General features: G+C 37.9%; 1 protein-coding gene across 1 annotated transcript in view; it reads right to left on the reverse strand.

Moving 5' to 3' along the window:
• The window catches only part of LOC132395538 (cytoplasmic dynein 1 light intermediate chain 1-like), a 73,387-nt gene that overhangs the window by 36,533 nt on the left and 17,198 nt on the right, over window positions 1-19,656 (reverse strand). The window contains exons 5-9 of the mRNA XM_059972304.1: window positions 17,128-17,297; window positions 6,408-6,501; window positions 3,758-3,893; window positions 1,590-1,701; window positions 785-844 (exon numbers count right to left, since the gene is read on the reverse strand). Coding sequence (XP_059828287.1) covers window positions 785-844; window positions 1,590-1,701; window positions 3,758-3,893; window positions 6,408-6,501; window positions 17,128-17,297 — 572 coding nt within the window. The remainder of the gene's footprint in view (window positions 1-784; window positions 845-1,589; window positions 1,702-3,757; window positions 3,894-6,407; window positions 6,502-17,127; window positions 17,298-19,656) is intronic.

Below are 19,656 nucleotides of genomic sequence, written 5' to 3' on the forward strand. Positions count from 1 at the left end.
GCATCATGCTATGGGGATGCTTTACAGCAGCAGGGACAAGAAATCTGGTCAGTATTGATGGGAAGATGAATGCTACTAAATACAGAAAACCTGGATAAAAACATGCTAGCCTCTGCCAGAAAGTTTAAACCGGAGATGAAGTTCATCTTTCACCAGGACAACGACCCAAAGCATACTGCCAGAGCAACTGTGGTAGTGGCATCAAATGAAGAAAATTCATGTCCTTGAGTAGCCCAGTTAGTGTCCTGACCTTAACCCGATCGAACATCTCCAGCAGGACCTCAGCTGTACACTGCTGCTTCCCAACTAACCAGGCACAGCTTGAGCAATTTTGCAAGGAGGAATGGGCAAATTTTACCCCGTCATATTGTGCAAAGCTAATAGAGATTTATCCAAAAAGACTACTGGCTGTAATATCTGCAAGAGGTAGTTCAACTGAGTACCAAGCAAAGGGAGATGAATAATTTCAGACTGCTGACGTTTCAGCTTTTTGAATTGTTGCTTTTTCATGCTTTACAATTTTCCCTGTTTCTGGGGTCTACTGTGAAAAAAAGAGCATGTGATTCATAAATAAAAATTCTCAGTTAAATTAAAACCCCTGGTTGTAATACAATTTATGTGAACAATGGGCTGAATACTTTTACAAGGCATTGTAAATGAAACATAAGAACAAAAATTAAACATCAAAACTCTCCCCTTGGTCTGATGTCCTGATTATTATTTTCTATTTTTATTTTGAGATTTCCACAATTTCTAGTTTTTAACATTTGAATAAGTATTTTACCTGTTGTTTCATAAGAAAGACCTGATCATCTTCTGATAAAACTTCTTTTTCATGTACAAACTGCAAGAAAAAAAAGGAAGGCTGAAATTGTAGAAATTAAAGTAGAATAATGTATCTAGGTAATTTTTAAAGATATACAAAGCACTTGTATAGGTCTAGTACCCACTTGAGAGGTCTAATACAATAACTGCAAAATAACATTACTAAAAAAAATTATACCGTTTTCTATTCCATCAGCTTTAACACTTTGTTTGAATAAAGGGCATTATTGCATAATGGAACAATTTTCTTGTCCATCCAAGATTATTGTACTGAATGACACAATGCAGTTTATGAGCTGCCTCATCATGACTGTGAAGTTAGCAGTCTGTCTTCTAGTGGTAGTTAGATGAAAAGATGTTACCAGTTACCACAGTCTAATTTGAAATGCAAGTTCAACAGCACACTACAAACTGGAATCTTCAAATATTAAGAGTATGGTAGTAGTCTCAATAGACCATGGAACTAGCGACCTTCAGGTGACTAGACGAACGCCTTAACCACTTGGCTACGTGCCAACACTGAGAGTATGGTACATACTCTTAAAAGCAGTACAACTACAAAATAATAATTAGACAGATCTGTAAGCCAATTTAAATAGTAACACAGATGAGACAGTAGCATCCAAAATGTCATGAATGAATCTTTTAAGACTTCTAATCATCAAAATTCTTCAATCTACTTCTTTATTACCTAATTAATTTATAAAATGATATGGCAATCTGCTAGAATGATTTAGTATCAGGCCAAAAATGGAAAAAGATACCTTTCTTACTGGAGGCTTCATAATGCCATCTTCAAATTTGTCATCAGGTTTTAACGACTGAAAATTTTCATACAAAATTCCTATTTTCTTTTCATTGTCCCATCCTGCAGGACTATAGAAGATTATTTGATTTCAAACAATAACCAACGCAATAAAATTATCAACCCTTTAACAAGGTCTTACAGAAAGTGTTAACACACAGAGTTAAGGCATGGCACAAAATTAAAGGAAAATCTAAATATTCTTTACGTATAAAAATCAATGCCAAGTCAATTATATGAAGCTAATTTGCTCTGGTAATATGTTAAAATTTCTCCTGGAGTCTTAAAATATTAACTAACAACATTCATGGTTAAAATACCAGGAAAGCTTATGCCATTGAAATACTTAAAATTATATGACCTGAGTTTCAAAATGATGGAAACTATGATATCTTCTTGAAAGAATTTGAAAACAGATCAGTTTGTAAGGTTGAACAGCCCTTATCAGAAATTCAAAATTTTTTTTTGAGCACTGACGTTACAAATGGAAAATTCCACGTGTTAGGAAGGTTTCCAGGCAATGCGCATGTCTCTGTGCACCACAGACACTTTTGAGATGTGACCTCACATATATAATGAACAGAAGCCAATGAAAAACACAAAAACACTGCATAAGGTGAAAACAGAAAATCTTGTTCGTGTTTTGAAAGAGTGAATTCATCAGCATTGGAGTGAATATATGATGCCACTTAATTGAGGCAGGAGCTTTGCTAGTTTCTAACTACAGTCAGTCATGTGGCTGTTAAGACATTACTCCATGCTTAAAACGAACAATTTTTTTTGTGTGTTCGTTCGAAAAGCAGTGATTTTTTTTTGTTACTGATAGTTGGCGAGAAATAAGTAGAAAGAGAATTGAGAATTGTTTAGCTCATTGCCATTTCAAGCATTCAGGCTTGGAGATGCCAGAAACAGCCAGAAGTGAAAATTAAATTATTTTACTACTTCAATGTTTGGAACTATGAAGAATTTGAAGGCATCAACAATCATCTTGAATGTTACAATGAAAATGAAGATTTGGAGGATGCAATCATCAAAAGTATTGTATGAAGGCAATCCATTATCTGCACTAGGCGTCCGAGTGATTTTGTAAATTTACAGTCAATCAAAAGAACATGGCAGCATACACTGGATTAATTCCTCTGTCTATTACTATTAAGAATTAGTACACAGTTTTATAGTACTGTAGTAGTATTGGTAGTGTTCTAATTTGTTCTGATTTCAGTTCAGTACATAAGTTATTGCTCAGTTAAATGATAGTTTGTCTTTTTTTAAAAGACAAACTTTTTCTCCATTATCTCATGATACTTTAGTTAACTCGGGCAGCCGCCTAATTGAGGTAAAATGTCTGGTCCTGATGTGTCCCAATTAATGGAATCTACTATATCTTAAAAAAATACTGCTCAAACAGTGAGGAGTTACTGCTGCAAACTCAAACTCCTTGATTTAGAGGCAAAAACGTGTCTTCAGTGGCATAATAAAAAAAAAGATATGAATTTGGCTCATATGGCTCATTTTTACAGGATCAGTTATTAAAACTATTATTCTCGATATCTAGTAACAGTGAAATGATTTGTATTTTGTCACATTTTCTTAACTGTTAGTTTAAAAAAAAGCAGCAAGATGGCTCATTTAAGTTACAGGCTCTCCATGATTATTCAGTACATACAAATAAGTGTTTTGGAGACTGGCAGGATGGACGGGGATGGATTTGCCATCTGCTGCAGGGTTGCAGGCATTTTCTGTCAGTTGGGGAATAGGGCAATTCTGCATGCCATCTCTCCCCATTCCTCTTTGAGCAATAATCTGGTACTGAGCTGAGCAGGCTCAGAGTCAGTGAAGTTGTCTAGTTGCTTTTTCTGAGCCTGTTGATCTTCAATTACAGTTGTTTCTGTAATCCTCTCCTACACACAGTCTTTGTTCATTTCTGTCTAACAGAAAAATCTGGCTTATGAACATGCTCACAGGAACAGAAACTGTGACCTAACTTGGGACCGCTTGTGTTAAAAAGGATAAATCATCTTAAAATATTGAACCCAGAATTGAATGAAAAAAATCAGTTACCAAACAAATGCTTTTCATTTATAATATGTATGAGGAAAATGTTCTGCAATTCAAAACTGAACTTACATAAATACTGCATCTTTTTCTACAACCAGTACTGGTGAATGGAAAGGAAATCCATATAACTTATGGACAAGGTACTTATACATTAAATCGATATTTTTATTTTCTTTTATTGAAGTATAAATAAGTGCAGCACCATCTAAAATATCTATATTAAGGAAAGTAACAAAGTAGGGTAATTAAGAAACTAGAATGTTGGTAGGCAGTTTAGAATTGTATGGTAACTCATAATGTAAAACAGCATGACAGTTGTGATATAGTCAATTACCCCAGTCTCAGAACATTACTGTAGGAATTTTGAAGGGCAGTGTCCAAAGGTTCACCATGTTCAGCTGCCTCATCAATTACCTTCTTTCTGTCACTAGATTTAAGGTGGGGATGTTCATATATGATTCAATAGTATTAACAATTTTTCTTCTTCAAAAAAGATCTATGTTGTACCTTAATGCAGCAAGACTTGGACAAGAATCAGGATCAGGTAAGTAGTAATACACATGGACCAGGCAATAACTATCTCCACAAGAGAATTCAATCAAATGTGATTGATATGGAACTGCGTTACTATCATTAAACCTCTACTGTCAGTATCTTGGAAGTCATCAGTGAGAAGAGACTTAAGTGCACCAACCACAAATTACACCAGAAATTACACATCCTGGTGAGTGACTCGTCTTCTGACTCCCTAAGCCACTGCACCATACACAAATCATTAAGGTGATGTAAAATCCAGGCCAGTGCAGAGTAAGCGATGTTTAAACATTCAACTTAGTTAACAGTACTCGACAAAGTAGCCTGCATGATTGGAACCTAATTCACAATAAATATCATGGGTGCAGTATGTGCTACCTACATGTCAAAGCCATTCAAATGCCCCACACCTCCAAACACATAATCTGTACAAGCTAGGAGGCATTTGTAGAATATCATCAGCTGTAGGCTCCCTTCCAAGTTGCACAGCATTCCAAGTTTGTAATACATTCCAACTCTTTGAGCATGCAGGGATTGGTGCTGGTACCTTTGTTATTTGTGGTCTGATTAATAATTTTGCAGATCATGAAAAGTGGGAGAATCATAGTGAAATAGGTTGTCAAAGGGTCATAGATCAGCTAGAAAGCTGGACGGAGTAGTGGCAGGCAAGCATGATGTAAGAAAAGAAAGATTAAAAAAATTGCTTAATTATCACATGCACATTGAAGCATACAGAGAAATTTGTCATTTTGAAAGGATTGTGTTGGGCAGCTTGCCTGGTATCACCACTTCTGGCACCAAAGCAGCCAATGCATTGTATTTTGGGACATCAAATACTGGCATTAAAAATACATCACAGGGATGTTAGGAGCATTGATGTAAGGAGATACCTTATGGTGCAAGTTCGTAATTCTTGGAAAATAGTAAAACTGGCAGATAGGGTAGAGCAGAAGTGTTTGACACACCTGTCTTCATAGATCAAGGCTTGGAGTATAAGAGCTTGATGTCATGTTGTAAGTGCATAAAATACTAATTAGACTTCACTTTAAGTATTGTGTACATTTCAGGTCAGCACACTACAGAAAAGATCTAGGATTAGACAGCAGAAAAGATTCATCACAACGCTGCTTGGAATGGAAGGATTTGCATACAAGGAAAGACTGGACAAGCAATATTCGTTCACACTGAAGCACCGGAGGTAGAGGGGTAACCTTATGGAGATGGACACGATAATGTGGGCCATGGGGTAGATAGTCAGTCTTTTTCCCAGGGTACGGGAGTCTTAAACTCGAAGGCATAGTGTTAAAGTGAGAGGAGAGAAATTTAAAGGATTCTGAGGGGCACACTTTTCATATGGCAGGTTAAATGAAATGAACTGCCAAAAGAGGTAACAGAGACAGATAAAACGTTTGAAAGATGTTTGGACACGCACTTCAACAGGAACTGAGTACAGGAATACAGGCAAGTAGAATTTGTGCAGACAGGCATCACTGTTGGTATGAACCAATTGGGCCGAGGGCCAGTTTCTGTGCTATATAGTTCTGACTCATCCATCCCAACAATACTTCACTAGGAGTTGCAGTAGCCCAATACAACAGTGTATCACAATCTCGGTAGGTCAGCGTTTAAGGAACAGATGGCCCTTAAATGCTGACCTAGCAGGCAATGCTCACATCCAATAGATTACTGGTAAAATTATACCCTTGTGGATGTAACTTCTACTGGTTGACATAAAGGATGAAGCTGTGATTTTTCAAATCAAATTAATGCAGCCTCAGTTTATGTTAAAGTAATTCCCAGAACAGCATCCTTAGCCTTTTGTTCATTTCCTTCATTTAAAATGAATGAATTATGGTTTCTTAATCAATGCCCAATTTCCAAAACCACTTTTCACTCAACATTTCTAGAGAAAATTCCATTAAAGTTTGGATAGACATTATGATATATTTTTACTTAATTTGTCCTCTGTCTCAGAATATAACGTTGTGCATTTTTTGTTCACATATTATATCTTAAACCTTTAAAAAACACAAAGTTGGACTAGAAGGCGATTTCTTTCCAGGATGCACAAAACTACAGAATGAAATCAGTTCATTGTTTTTTTATCACCTATTAAACATTATAACCTGGGAGTGAGACAATTATCATTCAAACAACACTCAGGGAAGAAGATTGAAAAGGATACATTGAAGGCAAAACCTTCGAATGTGTGACTGAATGAAGTCGAAGTGTTCATCTCTGTAATCATGCTCCTTTTCCAGCAGACTAATCGCATCACACTGCAGGGAAGAGAATAAAATACACTAGTAAAAATATTATTAAACTCTCTCTAATACTAACTGATATATATTAAGAAAAGGATTTAAAACTGAGCCTCCCATTCAGATAATTGTTTCTTGTACTTAAAACAAAACTTAGCTGATTGATGTATCATTTCACAGCCCTTGAAGGTACAATTAAAAATGGCAATAACTATGTTGCAGCCAATCATAAAACTATGATACACAATGCTGAAGTGCACTAAATGCCTTTCTGGGGCATCTCACTCTCGTGGATAATCAATGTAATACTCTGATTGAAAAAGAGATGAAAGACAGGAGGAAGGAATATTTTCAAATATTGTTTTATTTACAGTCAATTCAGTGGATTCCGGTTATTTGGGACCGGTACATTTTGGCCCAATTTAGTGTCTGCCCAATTAGTCAAAAGTTTCATGAAATAGTTCAAAAGGTCTAAGAAAAAAGACAAACTACTGTTTAACTGAGTAACAAATTATCGTTTAAATGAAATACAGAACAAATTAGAACAGTTTCAGAGTTCCTAATAGTTATCGATGGAGGAACTATTCCAGTGTATCATGCCACGGTCTTTTGATTGACTGTAAATGAACAAAATCAGCTATCTAGTACAGACAATGGCCTGCCTTCATTGCCTTCCTGTATGAAGTAGTGTCGTACACCAATATTAAATAAGTGCTGTTAGGTGGATGGCTTTTAATTTGGTCCAGTAGGGTAATTTTTTCAGCTAGTGTCAAATCTTCTCATGGTACAATGGCAAGGGTCTGAAACTTTTGGAAGTCAAAATATAAAAAAAAACCCAAAATGATCAAAAATCACTGCTTTTTGAATCGGCGTTGGTCAGCCAAAATGGATAACACAAGCATATGTAGCTGAATGCTATTTAAAAACCATTTGCTAAGAGCACAGTGTAGAGTCTAACAACATTAGTGCAGACAACTGATGCAAGTCAGAAACTGTTCAGTAACTGTCTCCTATCCCAATAAAGCTGCATCATGTCCCTAGTAAATGAAGAATGGGTATTTTCCCGACTAGTTTTAGTTTTTGAAGAGTTGCTCCAAATAAGCAGCTGCCCAGACAAAATGATGGCCCAATTAACCAGAATCCACTGTATTGTCTTCTGCCAAAATCAACAGTATTTGACCCACCTCTCTTCTGGGTTCCTAGCATAAGGATGAATAGTAAGGCATTTTGCAAAGACTATATTTATTCCGATTTGCCAAAATAAAGAATTTTCTAAGACAACTAGCATCTATGGGAAGAGTCAACATTTTGGGCCAAGAGCCTTCATCAGACCTTCATCACTCTTTATTCCTTTCCACAGATGGTGCCTGACTTGCTGTGTTCCTCCAGCATTTTGTGTCTGCTACTCTGAATTTCCAACACTTGAAGAATTTCTTGTGTTTATATTTTCCAGAATAACTCAGATTAACAGGCATATCCAAGAACAGAGTAACCTTTACTGCATAAATTTACATTTAATGGAACGAAGTTTTGACCTAGAAATCCCAATTTGGATTTTAACATGATGGTACCCACTAAAATACGAAGAAAATCACTACTTAAGCAACAAAAAAGGTGTCATTCAGTGCTGTATAAAACCTTGGTTAAGCTACATTTAACTACACTTACTATACTGTGTGCAATTCTGGTAGCACTATTACAGGAAGGATATGGAGGCTTTGGAAAGGGTACAGAAATGGTTTACCAGGATGCTGTCCGGATTAGAAGGTATTAGCTATAACGAAAAGCAGGATAAACTTGGGTTGTTTTCTCTGTAGACCATTGGAGGCGGAAGGGAGACCTGACAGACACTTATGAGGGGGATAGGGTAGACTGTCAGAATTTATTCCCAAGGTAGAAATGTTAAATGTAAGGTAGGAGATAAAATGGATAGATAGTTGAGGAGATAAGAAAGAGTTGAAAATAACAAAAGGTCAGTATGAAGCTGAAGGGATGATCAGATGTGGACGCACATTAACATCTAAATGTTTGGTCAGTGTGGGAACGTAACTGCATTAATTTTTTTTTACCTGAGACCGCAACAGTTCTGTACTTTCCCCACTAGACCTGATTCCAGGAGACACATAAAATTACAATATACCAGGGACAAAACTGTACAAGTCTGATTTTTATCTTTACCTTTATTTGGTAATTGCAGACCAAGTTGCTAAGTTGATTATAGGAATCAAGGAGAATTCGAAAGAATCAAAGAAGTCTATGTATGGGAAAGGAGTAAACTTATAGTCATATAATTGGTAATAAAAGCAAAACAATGTCTTGGAAGTTTACGAAGAAATATATAAAAACTAACTCATTGAATGGTTGATAACAATAATTCTAGAGACCAACAATCTCAGGAGAAAACCAACATGTCTAAGTCGCAGAGGAATTCACCACATAAAACGCTGGCCACGTTCACCTAGAGCGGGGCGTCGGCAACCCGCGGCTCCGGAGCCACGTGGCTCTTTTACGTCTGTGCTGCGGCTCCCTGTTGCTTTGGGAAATAATTGGTCAGTATTTAATTAAAATGTATTTTATGTTAGTTTGTTAGTTTTTGAAATGTAATTCTAAATTTGAAGATTATGGTGATCTTGTACAATCTAAATAAGACGTTGTGGCGACCCATTTCCTGACACATCTGAACCGGCTCACAATTAGCCAGCGTTCAGGCTAAGGGAGATAGCCTACAGGGGTTTGTGAGTACGTGTCTTTTGCAGCATCCGTGCCCATGGGGGGGCGGGTTGAGGGAGGCTTAAAAGCAAGGCTGTTTAGTTCAAATAAAGCTATCTTTGACTGCAGTTTACTGACTGCGTGTAGCACACCGCTACAACGTGTTTTTATCGCTGCTGTCCAGAGGGGAGGTGCTGAAACGCTTTGTCGCGTGTCTGGAAGAAGTGAAAACTTTCCTGGGCAGCAAAGGGCTCACCTTTCCTGAGCTGGAACAGCCAGAGTGGCTGGAAAAGCTACACTTCATGGTAGACATGACAGCGCACCTGAACACGCTGAACACAGCTCTTCAGGGGTAAGGACGTACAGCCCTGCACATGTTGGAGGATGTTTTGGCATTCGAGCGCAAGTTGACAGTGCTTGCCAGAGATTTACAGAAAGGCACATTGTCTCACTTCCCCAATTTGAGAGAGTTCAAACAAGGTCACGACATGATAAATTCGGAGTATTTACATTCTGCAATCATCGCAATGCAAACATCATTTGGGAAACGCTTCTGTGAGTTCAGAGAGGAAAAAAACACATTATCCTTCCCAGTCACTCCCCTAAGCATCGATCCATCCCTACTGAATACGACTGCATTGTCAGGTGTGAGTCAACCTGACCAGGTATGATAAATATTTTAATTGCCTATTATTTTATGTATATTCATATGTTTTCATTGTTCAGTGAAATAGTCCTTTTATTTTTCAGGTTGACAGCTGGCTGACGTTATTTTTGGTTTGCTGCTGGCGGCAAATTTAAGTTTGGCGTTTTTCATAAATACAAGGACTCAAATAGACGTTGAGTATTTTACTTCAAAGTAACCTTCAACCCAACGTCTTTTTTTTTGGAGTTCAAAATGTTTTTGTTGCATGCAGAAATGTAATTTCGTTTTCTCTGCAGGAGTTCATCAATTTCATAAATGCAACACATTATAGTTTGTTTATACATAGCATAAAGGCAAAACAAAACGTTGTATGCAGTGTTATTTCATTTTAAATGTCAAACAGGTTTTGCGGCTCCCAGTGTTTTCTTTTCTGTGGGAAATGGGTCCAAGTGGCTCTTTCAGTGGTAAAGGTTGCTGACCCCTGACCTAGAGCAATGATTTCCAAAGTGGGTGATATTGCCCCCTAGGGGTGATGGGAGTTCCTAATGGGCTAATTGAGGCACTGGTAGTAATGAGGGCAGCTAAGGGATTACAGGCTTAATTTAAGAAATAATTACTTATTATTATGCATTTGATCCTCAGTGCCTCATAATTGATTACAAAGACCATGTAATCGCCTCATTTCTTGCTAACCCACCATTCTTGTAAAAGTTCAAAGTTTAAAGTAAATAATCAGAGCACATATATGTCACCCCAAGGTACTTTTTTTTACTGTAGGCATACTCAGCAAATCTATAGAATAGTAACTATAACAAGATTTAATGGAAGATCAACTAGAGCGCAGAAGACAACAAACTATGCAAATGCAATTATAAATAAATTAGCATTAAATAACAAGAACTTGCAATAACAAGATAAAGAGTTCTTAAAGTGAGATCATTGGTTGTGGGATCATTTCAATAGATGGGTAGGTGATGATAGATACTACTTTCCTCGAAGAACATTATAGTTGTTGAGAAGCAATATTACACTTCTGTACTTGCCGTATCATAGGAAATCTAGACATGAGATAGCATGTTATTTCTGCGTTTGGCCTGCACAATATTGCCATTCACTACTGTTGTACAGTGATAGCTAGTATGATTCCCATATTCTAATCACACAGTGAAGCAATTCCTGTGAATCGGGCATGGCTTTCAATGGGGTAAGGATTTGTATCTGCCCTTTCAAATGGTCTTGAGCATGTTTCTCTAGCCCAAGGCCCAACCAAAATACCGCTGCCCCACTTTATGTACCTTCTGGCAGAGTCAGGTTTTATCTGAGCTATGATGACATCAAAACTTTCGCCTTTATTGATCGTAGCACTTGCAGTTAGACTTAAACAATAGATGATTGACCGTGGTTGTTATCTGTAATGAAAATGGCAGAAGCAGACTAAACGAAAAAAAAAAGTAATCTGTATAGTATGGAATATCTGAGATATTGATTTATACTGGCACCAAGTTACCAACATTAGACAATGTATCTGTTGTATGAGTAAGTTATTTTCAAATGAGGGAATTAAACTGTTCAGGCTCCTTGAACATTTGAAGAGAATACACTAACAAAGCAAACAAGAATCTGTCTTATTTTCGGTCACTTTGTGAAAACTTTCCGAAATGAAAATACTTCAAGGAACAATATTTCATTGGTCATTGCTAAATCTTTTCCCATACAATTGGAAAAGAACTAATTCTGTCATCCCTAGGGACTTTCTGAGTATGGCTTTGCACGAGTCCACTAGACCAAATGAAGTGATTCTGGACAGCAACAAATCTGTTCAAAGATGAAATTTCTGTGTACGTGGAAAATGCATTGTAATGTACTTGGGACAACATATCTGATTCTTGGTTATGTTTGCTTCAAAAAAGTTGAAAGCATGGTTCAAGAGTTATTATTTGCAAGGGGCCTAGAAACAGATACGAAGTGGGTAGTCAATAGATTGAGTTGTTAAGCAGTTTTTCAAAGAGAAGGACATTCTACACACCAGCATTCTTCCTTGTGCAACAGATTAATGCAGGACACCACTGTGGCATTATTCCTTTCTTGAAAAAAGCTGTACCTGACATATTTACCATTCACTGTCATTCACAGACACCTTGTCACTGTTACACATCCACAATTTCAACTCCTGTAAGTGTCATGTGATTTTAGTTTTGTTTACTGAGTGTGACGTACCTATAGTCTTGTATTGCTGGAAGCTCTTAGTTTTGATTCCTGAGACTTCACGTTGTTTACTGGAAATCCATGATTTTGTCTCTGTGATCGTCATGTGATAACATATCTCCAACGGTATAAAAGAGCAACGCCAATTGCTGCAGGGAGTCGAGTTGGAAGGAATCATTCAAGTCAATGGAAAAAGAGTGAGAGTGAAGATTGCAACGAACCCAAAAGGAGTGGGTTAGTCTGCAGCATGCTGTGCATTTCGAATTGCGACTGACATTTCGTGAAATCTATACATGGATTGTGGCACCCACTTTTGGTTAACCCCTGTATGGTCTCAGGTGTTGTGCAGTGGCCACTCCGGCGAAAGGGACAGACCCTGTCAGTTATGTTACGAAATCTCGCTCTTTGTGGATTCTTCTGAACATTATGTCACGGTTGGTAGTAGCTGCAATTGCTACTTCGTTTACCCAACTCCAGAACTCCGTAGACTTTGGGAAAGGTACTCTGTGCTGCTGCAAACTTCTGCAACTGTTTCTTTGCCTCTGTGAGATCACTTCTCCACTGTAGTTTGAATCTCTGTTTCTTCAAGAATCGCCTCTTCGCCACATTTTGAATCTAAAGGTCTCTCCTCTCAACTACCCCGTGAATCATTGAAACCTTTTGAACTACCACTCTAAGATTGTGCTTGAGTAAGACTTTGTTATCTTAAGTTTAACTGTTTAGGAGCTATAGGCGCATAGCGCTGTTAACTTCTGTTTAAGTTAGTCACTTGTTTAATTTTCTATATTTTTGCATGAATGTTAATAAATTCTGTTGTTTTTCAATAATTTCCCAACTCCATTCATTATCTATTGTTAAAAATAAACAGGTCAAATGATCTTAATTCTCAACAATTTTGGCCTTGCATTGAGAAAGATGAACTGTTTGAAAGCTTGCTGTTACCCACAGAAGTCAGATGGCTCCAAAAAGGAAACTGTCCGAGATGTTTTTACATGTTTTTGTTAACTGAAAAATACTGAAATGCTTCTTCCAGTAATCAACTCAAGAATATTAGGCATGATATTGCTTATTTACACAGAATTATTCACACAGTTTAATGAAATCAACCTTCAAATGCAAGGAAATGATGTGAATCTTAAAGTCAAATCAGTCATCACATAGTTAAACTTATTTAAGTGGAACTCTGGCCATAGAGACCTTTTCCAATTTCTAAGCCTCGCTGAATTGGGAGAGAAAGAAAGAGTTCCAGATGATGATCTTCAAGTATACTATTCCCACTTGGGTGAGCAGCATAAAGATATGTCAAAGAGGTTTTAGGATCTTCTCTTGATCCAAATTGTAGACTGGATCCATCCCTAATCCATCCACAACACTTGTAAAGAGGAATTAATAGGAAGAATGAAGAACTGATCTCGCTACAAAATGACTGAGCTGTAGCTGAGATTCAAAAAATAATTTCAAGACTTTTGCTTGCAGAAGGATATCTCTGAATTCCATCTTTCACTGTGGAAAAACCACCACGATGTTCTTTATTGCCTTTCCAACTCATATTTAGTGGAGCAGGGTTTTAGTTAGGGTCGCCTAACTTGAATGTAGATTATTCAATGGGGGGATCTGAGATGACTCCTGAGTGACACTCAGCCTGATGTTGAGAAGCTGCTATCGATGCACCAAGCCCATCCATCTCATTGAAAGGCTGAAAAGTAATGAAGTAGTGAATAGCTGTACAACTGATGTGCACTCCAAAATTGTTTTTATTGTATTTTAAAATAATTTATTTGTAGCTTTAAATAGATCTTAATAATTTTATGCCATTATTTGTCAGTGCTTTGGATTAGTTCCTATTTTCTTTTACTGAGCATTGTAAATCAAAATTCTTCATAAATTTTATGTAATGACTGTAAGGGGAGAGGGGTGGGGCTGGGGATGTGGTCCGTGAGCCAAGGGGATGGTAACCCAAAAAGGTCTGGGAACCACTGATTTAGAACAAGTAATATTTGAGTTTTAGAAAGTTACAAAATTGTTAAAAGAGGTTTCTGTAACTAAAAAGTGTTAATGAAGATTTTTTTTATAATTTAGTGAATCTTTGAGTTATTTGTTCTAATCACAATTAGTAAGTGCCATTCGTAGGCAAAGCCATTGTCTGGTGTGGACTGCCGTGTCTTTTATTTAATTTGGTTTAATTGGCAAAAGTCGTCTGAAGGTGATGCTTGAGCAAATTTTTTTGATATATAGATAGCAGTAGGTGCTAGAATGGGCTGCCAGGGCTGATGATGAAAGTAACTATCTTAGAGGTGTTTAAGAAGCTCTTATACACATGAATATACATGGGTGGTGGAAATACATCACCTACAGACAGAAGGGATTTAGTTTAATTTGGCATCATGTTTGGCCAAAGGGCCTGTTTCTATGCTGCACTGTTCTAAGTTCCAATCTTAATTTCACAAGTGCATTCCACAACCCCCCAAAAAAATCAAGTTTCTTAATTATAAGAGGGAAAACATGAAATATGACAGCATGTTTCTAGGAAATATAAAAATTGTCCCTAAACACTTTCATAAAATATGAAGAGAAGAAAAAGTAAAAACAAATGTTGGTTTCTCAGTCAGAATTGGAAAATATCCTAAAACTGGGTATCCTAAACTGGAAACAAAGAAATGGTACAACATTTAATGTGTTTGGTGTCTGAATGGTTCATGGCCCTGGGCCTGTACTTGCTGAAGATTAGAAAATTGAGGGGGGCTCTCAGAAATCTATTGAATATTGAAAGGCCTAGATATCAGGGATGTGGAGAGGATATTTCCAATAGCAAGAGAATCCAAGGCCCATACGAGAAGGAATTCTTTTGCCAGAGTGGTGAATTTGTGGAATTCATTGCTACTCACGACTGTGGAGGCAAAATCATTGGCTTTACTTAAGCAAATGCTGTTAAGTTCTTGATCAATAAGGGTAGGTTGAGATGGCAAATAAATCAGCCCTGACTGAATGGCAAAGCAGACTCGATGAGCCAAATGGCCTAGTTCTGTCCCCATGTCTTATGATCTTATAGAATTTGGGACAATATACTGATATGATACAGGTGACTAATTGACTAATCACAGGTTGACTAATCCTGTGCTAATCAACTGGCTGGAGCATTCACCAGTATCTTTAACCTCTTGCTTCAACAATCTTAGGTATCAAGCAGGCTTCAATTATACTGGTGCCTAAAAAGAATGTTGGGGACCTGTCTCAATGACTATTATCCGGTAGCATATGGATCCACAGTGAAGAAGTGTTTTGAGAGGCTGGTTATGTAACATATCAACTTCTGTTTGAGAAGTGTCTGCTTCAATTTGCCTACCATTACAGCAGATGCCATTTCATTGGCTCTTTGTGCAGCTCTGGAACACCTAGATAGTGAAGATGCATACATCAGGACGCTCTTTACTGACTACAGTTTGGCATTCAATACCATCATCCCCTCAAAACTAATCAGTAAGCTTCAAAACCTTGGCCTCAATACCTACTTGTGCAACTAGATCCACGACTTCCTCACTTGCAAACCCCAGTGAGTTTGGATTGACAACTACACCTCCTCCACAATCAGCGCAGATACACAAGGCTGCATGCTTAGCCCCGTGCTCTACTCACTTTATACTGTGAGCCTCAGCACAGCTGCAATACCATACTTAAGTTTGCTGACGACACCATTGTCATTGGTCCAATCAGCATAGAGGGAGATTGAAACTCTGGCTGAGTGGTGCCACAACAACAACCTCTCACTCAATGACTTCAGGAGGAGGAAACTGGAGATCTATGAGCCAGTCCTCATCGGAGGATCAGAGGTGCAGAGCATCAGCAAATTTAAACTCCTCAGTGTTATTATTTCAGAGGATCTGTCCTGGGTCCAGCACGCAACTGCCATTTTGAAGAAAGCACGGTAGTGCCTCTACTTTCTTAGAAGTCTGCAAAGTTTCGGCATGTCATCTAAAACTTTGATGAACTACCTGTACGATAGATGTGCGGAGGAAAGTATATTGACTGGTTACATCATGGCCTGGTATGGAAATGCCTAAAAAAAGTAGTGGATACAGTGTAGTCCATCACGGGTAAAGCCCTGCCCACCATTGAGCACATCCACATGGAGTGCTGTCGCAGGAAAAGGTGATCTTCATCTGGCGAGACAAGGTCTCCAATACCGAGGTCCTCTCTCGAGCCAGAATGCCAGCAGTTTCAACCTTGGTGATGTCAGCTCAACTGCACAGGGCAGGACATGTTGTCAGAATGCCTGACGGAAGACTGCCCAAGGACACCTTGCATGGTCAACTGTCCAGTGGTACCCGAGAACATGGTGGCCAGTGACTGTGGTACAAAGATGTTCTGCACAGGAGCCTTAAGAAAGCTGTCATTACCCCATCAGAAACGGTGTGGACACTGCTGTGAACAAGCTCATAGAGGCAACAGAGGAAAGGCACAGGAAGTGCCACAACAGAGCTTCTTCCCCTGCTGCCCCTCCAGGCCTCACCTGCCAAGAATGTGGCAAGCAGTGCCTGTCAAGGATCAGCGTATACAGCCACTCCAGGATGCACATATCAAACCCCACTAACTGACTGAAAGGAACCATCATCATCCTATGGGATGGAAGCCAGAAGAAGAAGATACCCAGTTTCAACTACTAAGGTCCTCATTTGCTTGAAAACATTTATTGGACTTGAAAAGTTCAAATTCATCTATTTTACATACCTTAATGATGTTATCATTGGCTTCCATAAAACTAAACCGTTAAGTCAAAATTTATTGTGGTTAATTTAATATGGTTGTATTAAAGATTTGCTAATTATATGGTATGCTTTTTTTAAAAAAAAAGTATCTTAAGAGTGAGATCACAAACTAACAAATGTAAATTATGAGTTTTTTCCAAATCTGTAAAAATTGAAAAAGCTTGGATTATCAACAACTTGAAGCTCAATCCAGATACACAATCTACACCATTCTTTAAATGCAAGTACTTTCTCCAGAGACATAGGTTTCAGCAGGGAGGAGGACAATCTCTGTAAGTTACTCCAGCTATTGTGCATCAAGTTAACGTTTTCATAACATACCTTAGTGCAAACTACTAGGACTGGAATGCCAAGATTATGCGTAAGTGTGTTACTGCCTAAAGGCAAGACCACACTCTCTTCATTCGTTTCTTGAGACACCGTACTCCTTCGCTGTGGAGATACTGGTATTACTTTATCTGGTTCTTCATACTCTTGAAACTGTCTCACTACTGTAGATAGGAAACAAAAAGAAAGATTAAATAATAAAGCATCAAATTAGCATAATTTTCCCTGATACTTGTACTCAATAGCGAAGGCTACTTAGCCCATTAAGTCTATGCCCACTCATACAATATTCCAATCAATCTTATTTCCCTACTTGGTTCCATGTAATCCATCATTCCCTATGTGCCCATCTACAAAACCCGATATTGCTCTTTGTGAAAGATTTTCAGATTGCAGCTTAAATCAGTGAGTGGTGTTGATGCACATGTACCTAGTTAAAATTATTGGTAACAAATGGTGTAAATACATTAATAAAACAAAAAAATGAGTAGCTGTTTAAAAAAACAAGTTCCTTCAAAGAAAAATATCATTTCCCAAATTGTAAATATTTTGAATTTTCTTCCAAATGTTCTCAAAATGCATCAGGGCTATCATATACATATCACCATTCTTCGTAACATAATGTCCATGGTTTTCTATGTATCAGAGAATATGAAGCAAAAAAATCCTAAGAACTCAATGACCTGCATGTAGGAAATTGAGAGAGGTGCCTATGAAGAAAATAGATGCATTGTTTGTCATCTTTCGAGATTCAACAAAATATCAGTTCCAAAAATGTAACCATTACTTAAAAAAAGGGGGGGGGGGGAGAAGAAGAAACAGGGAATTATAGTCCAGTTAGTTTGACACAAACTGTAGGGAAAATGAGTGAATAATGTCACATCAGGGTATTTAGAAAATAAATTCAGGTCTGAACATGGGGAAATCAGTCTCAATTTAAAAAAAAAAGAGCCTGGAACATGCAGAATAGGTGAACAACAAACTTGGGGTGTATTTGGATTTTCTTTCAGGAAGCCTTCAATAAAGAGATATGCATAAGATTATATATAAAAGTATTAAAAGAGCATTATACACACAGCGACTACTTTATTAGGTAAAACTGAACACCTGCTCGTTAATGGTGGAGAATGTTTGTTGGTGCCAGATGGAGTGATTTAAGTACCTCAGAAGTTGCTGATTCCCTGAGATTTTCAGGCACAACTGTCTGCAGTTTACAAGTTTCCAGTGGTGCAAAAAACAATAAACATCCAGTGAGCTGCAGTTATGTTGGTGAAAGCACCTTGTTAATGAGAGAGGTCAGAGGAGAATGGTCAAGCTGACCGTAACTCAAATAACCACGTGTTACAACAGTGGTGTGCAGAAGAGCGTTGTTGAACGCATGACATGAAGTTTGAAATGGATGGGCTACGTCAGCAAAAACCGATGAACATACACTCAATGGCCACTTTATTAAGTACGGAAAATAATACTAATAAAAGGTTCAGTTTGAGTTGTGAGCCTGTTTAAGGTGTTTTCAGAGGGATCTGGATATCTTGTATATGAATCACTGAAAGTTGAAGTGAAAGTACAAGCAATAAATTTGGAAAGCAAACAGCACATCAACCATTATTGTCTGCCTCAAATATATGAGACCATGGCATGATCACATGAGAGACAGTGGATTAGGTTTCCCCAGCCAAGGAAGGATATATTTGCAACAGAGGGAATGCAGCAGAGATTGACCAGGCTGATTACAACTGTGGGTTTCTTATGTGAGGAGAGATAAAGCAGACTGGATCTATATTTTTTTTTGAATTTGTGTCAAAGGTGATCTTATGGATGCATTCAAAGTTCTTATGAGCTCGATAGGGTCAATGTTTCCCTTGATTAAGTAGTCAGGAACCAGGGGTCACAGTCTCAAAATAAGGCTTGGCTATTCAGTTGACATTTGAGAACAAGTTTCTTTTACACAGACAATAATGGATCTTTGGAATTCTCTAAACAAGGAGCTCTGTCATTCAGGACATTTGCTGAGAAATTTTTAAATATCAAGAAGATCACGGGATATGGGGCTAATGTAGTTATTAATTTCATTATTATCTCCAGGGGTTGGGAGGGGTGGCAGGGGAATGGTTGGAAAAATATTGGAGGGGAAATTTGTATTATTTCAATTGCTGGCCTGATCTTTATAACCCTAAGCAACACATACAAACACCAAGCTCTTTGGCTTGGTAAACTGCGCTAAGAAATCATGTGGTGAACTTGGCAAGAAGTGCTGAAATCTAAATCTTCCAGCGAACGTCAAATGTTGACAACAAATTTCAATCCACTTATACTGTCCTACTGTTTGACACTCTAATTGCAATCTCAGTGCAGCGGATGCCAAAATTCCCATTAATTCATTTTTACAGCTGTTCGGACCAACCATTGCTCTGACCAGGGATTTTTTACGTGGCCTGAAAACTGCATGGCATCTTTTTTGTAAGATGCACATCAAGCAAACACAAGTGACAACTCACAAGTAAACAATGTCAGGCAGTCAAA

The sequence above is a fragment of the Hypanus sabinus genome, chromosome 6, assembly GCF_030144855.1.
Source record: "Hypanus sabinus isolate sHypSab1 chromosome 6, sHypSab1.hap1, whole genome shotgun sequence".
NCBI classification, from domain to species: Eukaryota; Metazoa; Chordata; class Chondrichthyes; order Myliobatiformes; family Dasyatidae; genus Hypanus; species Hypanus sabinus.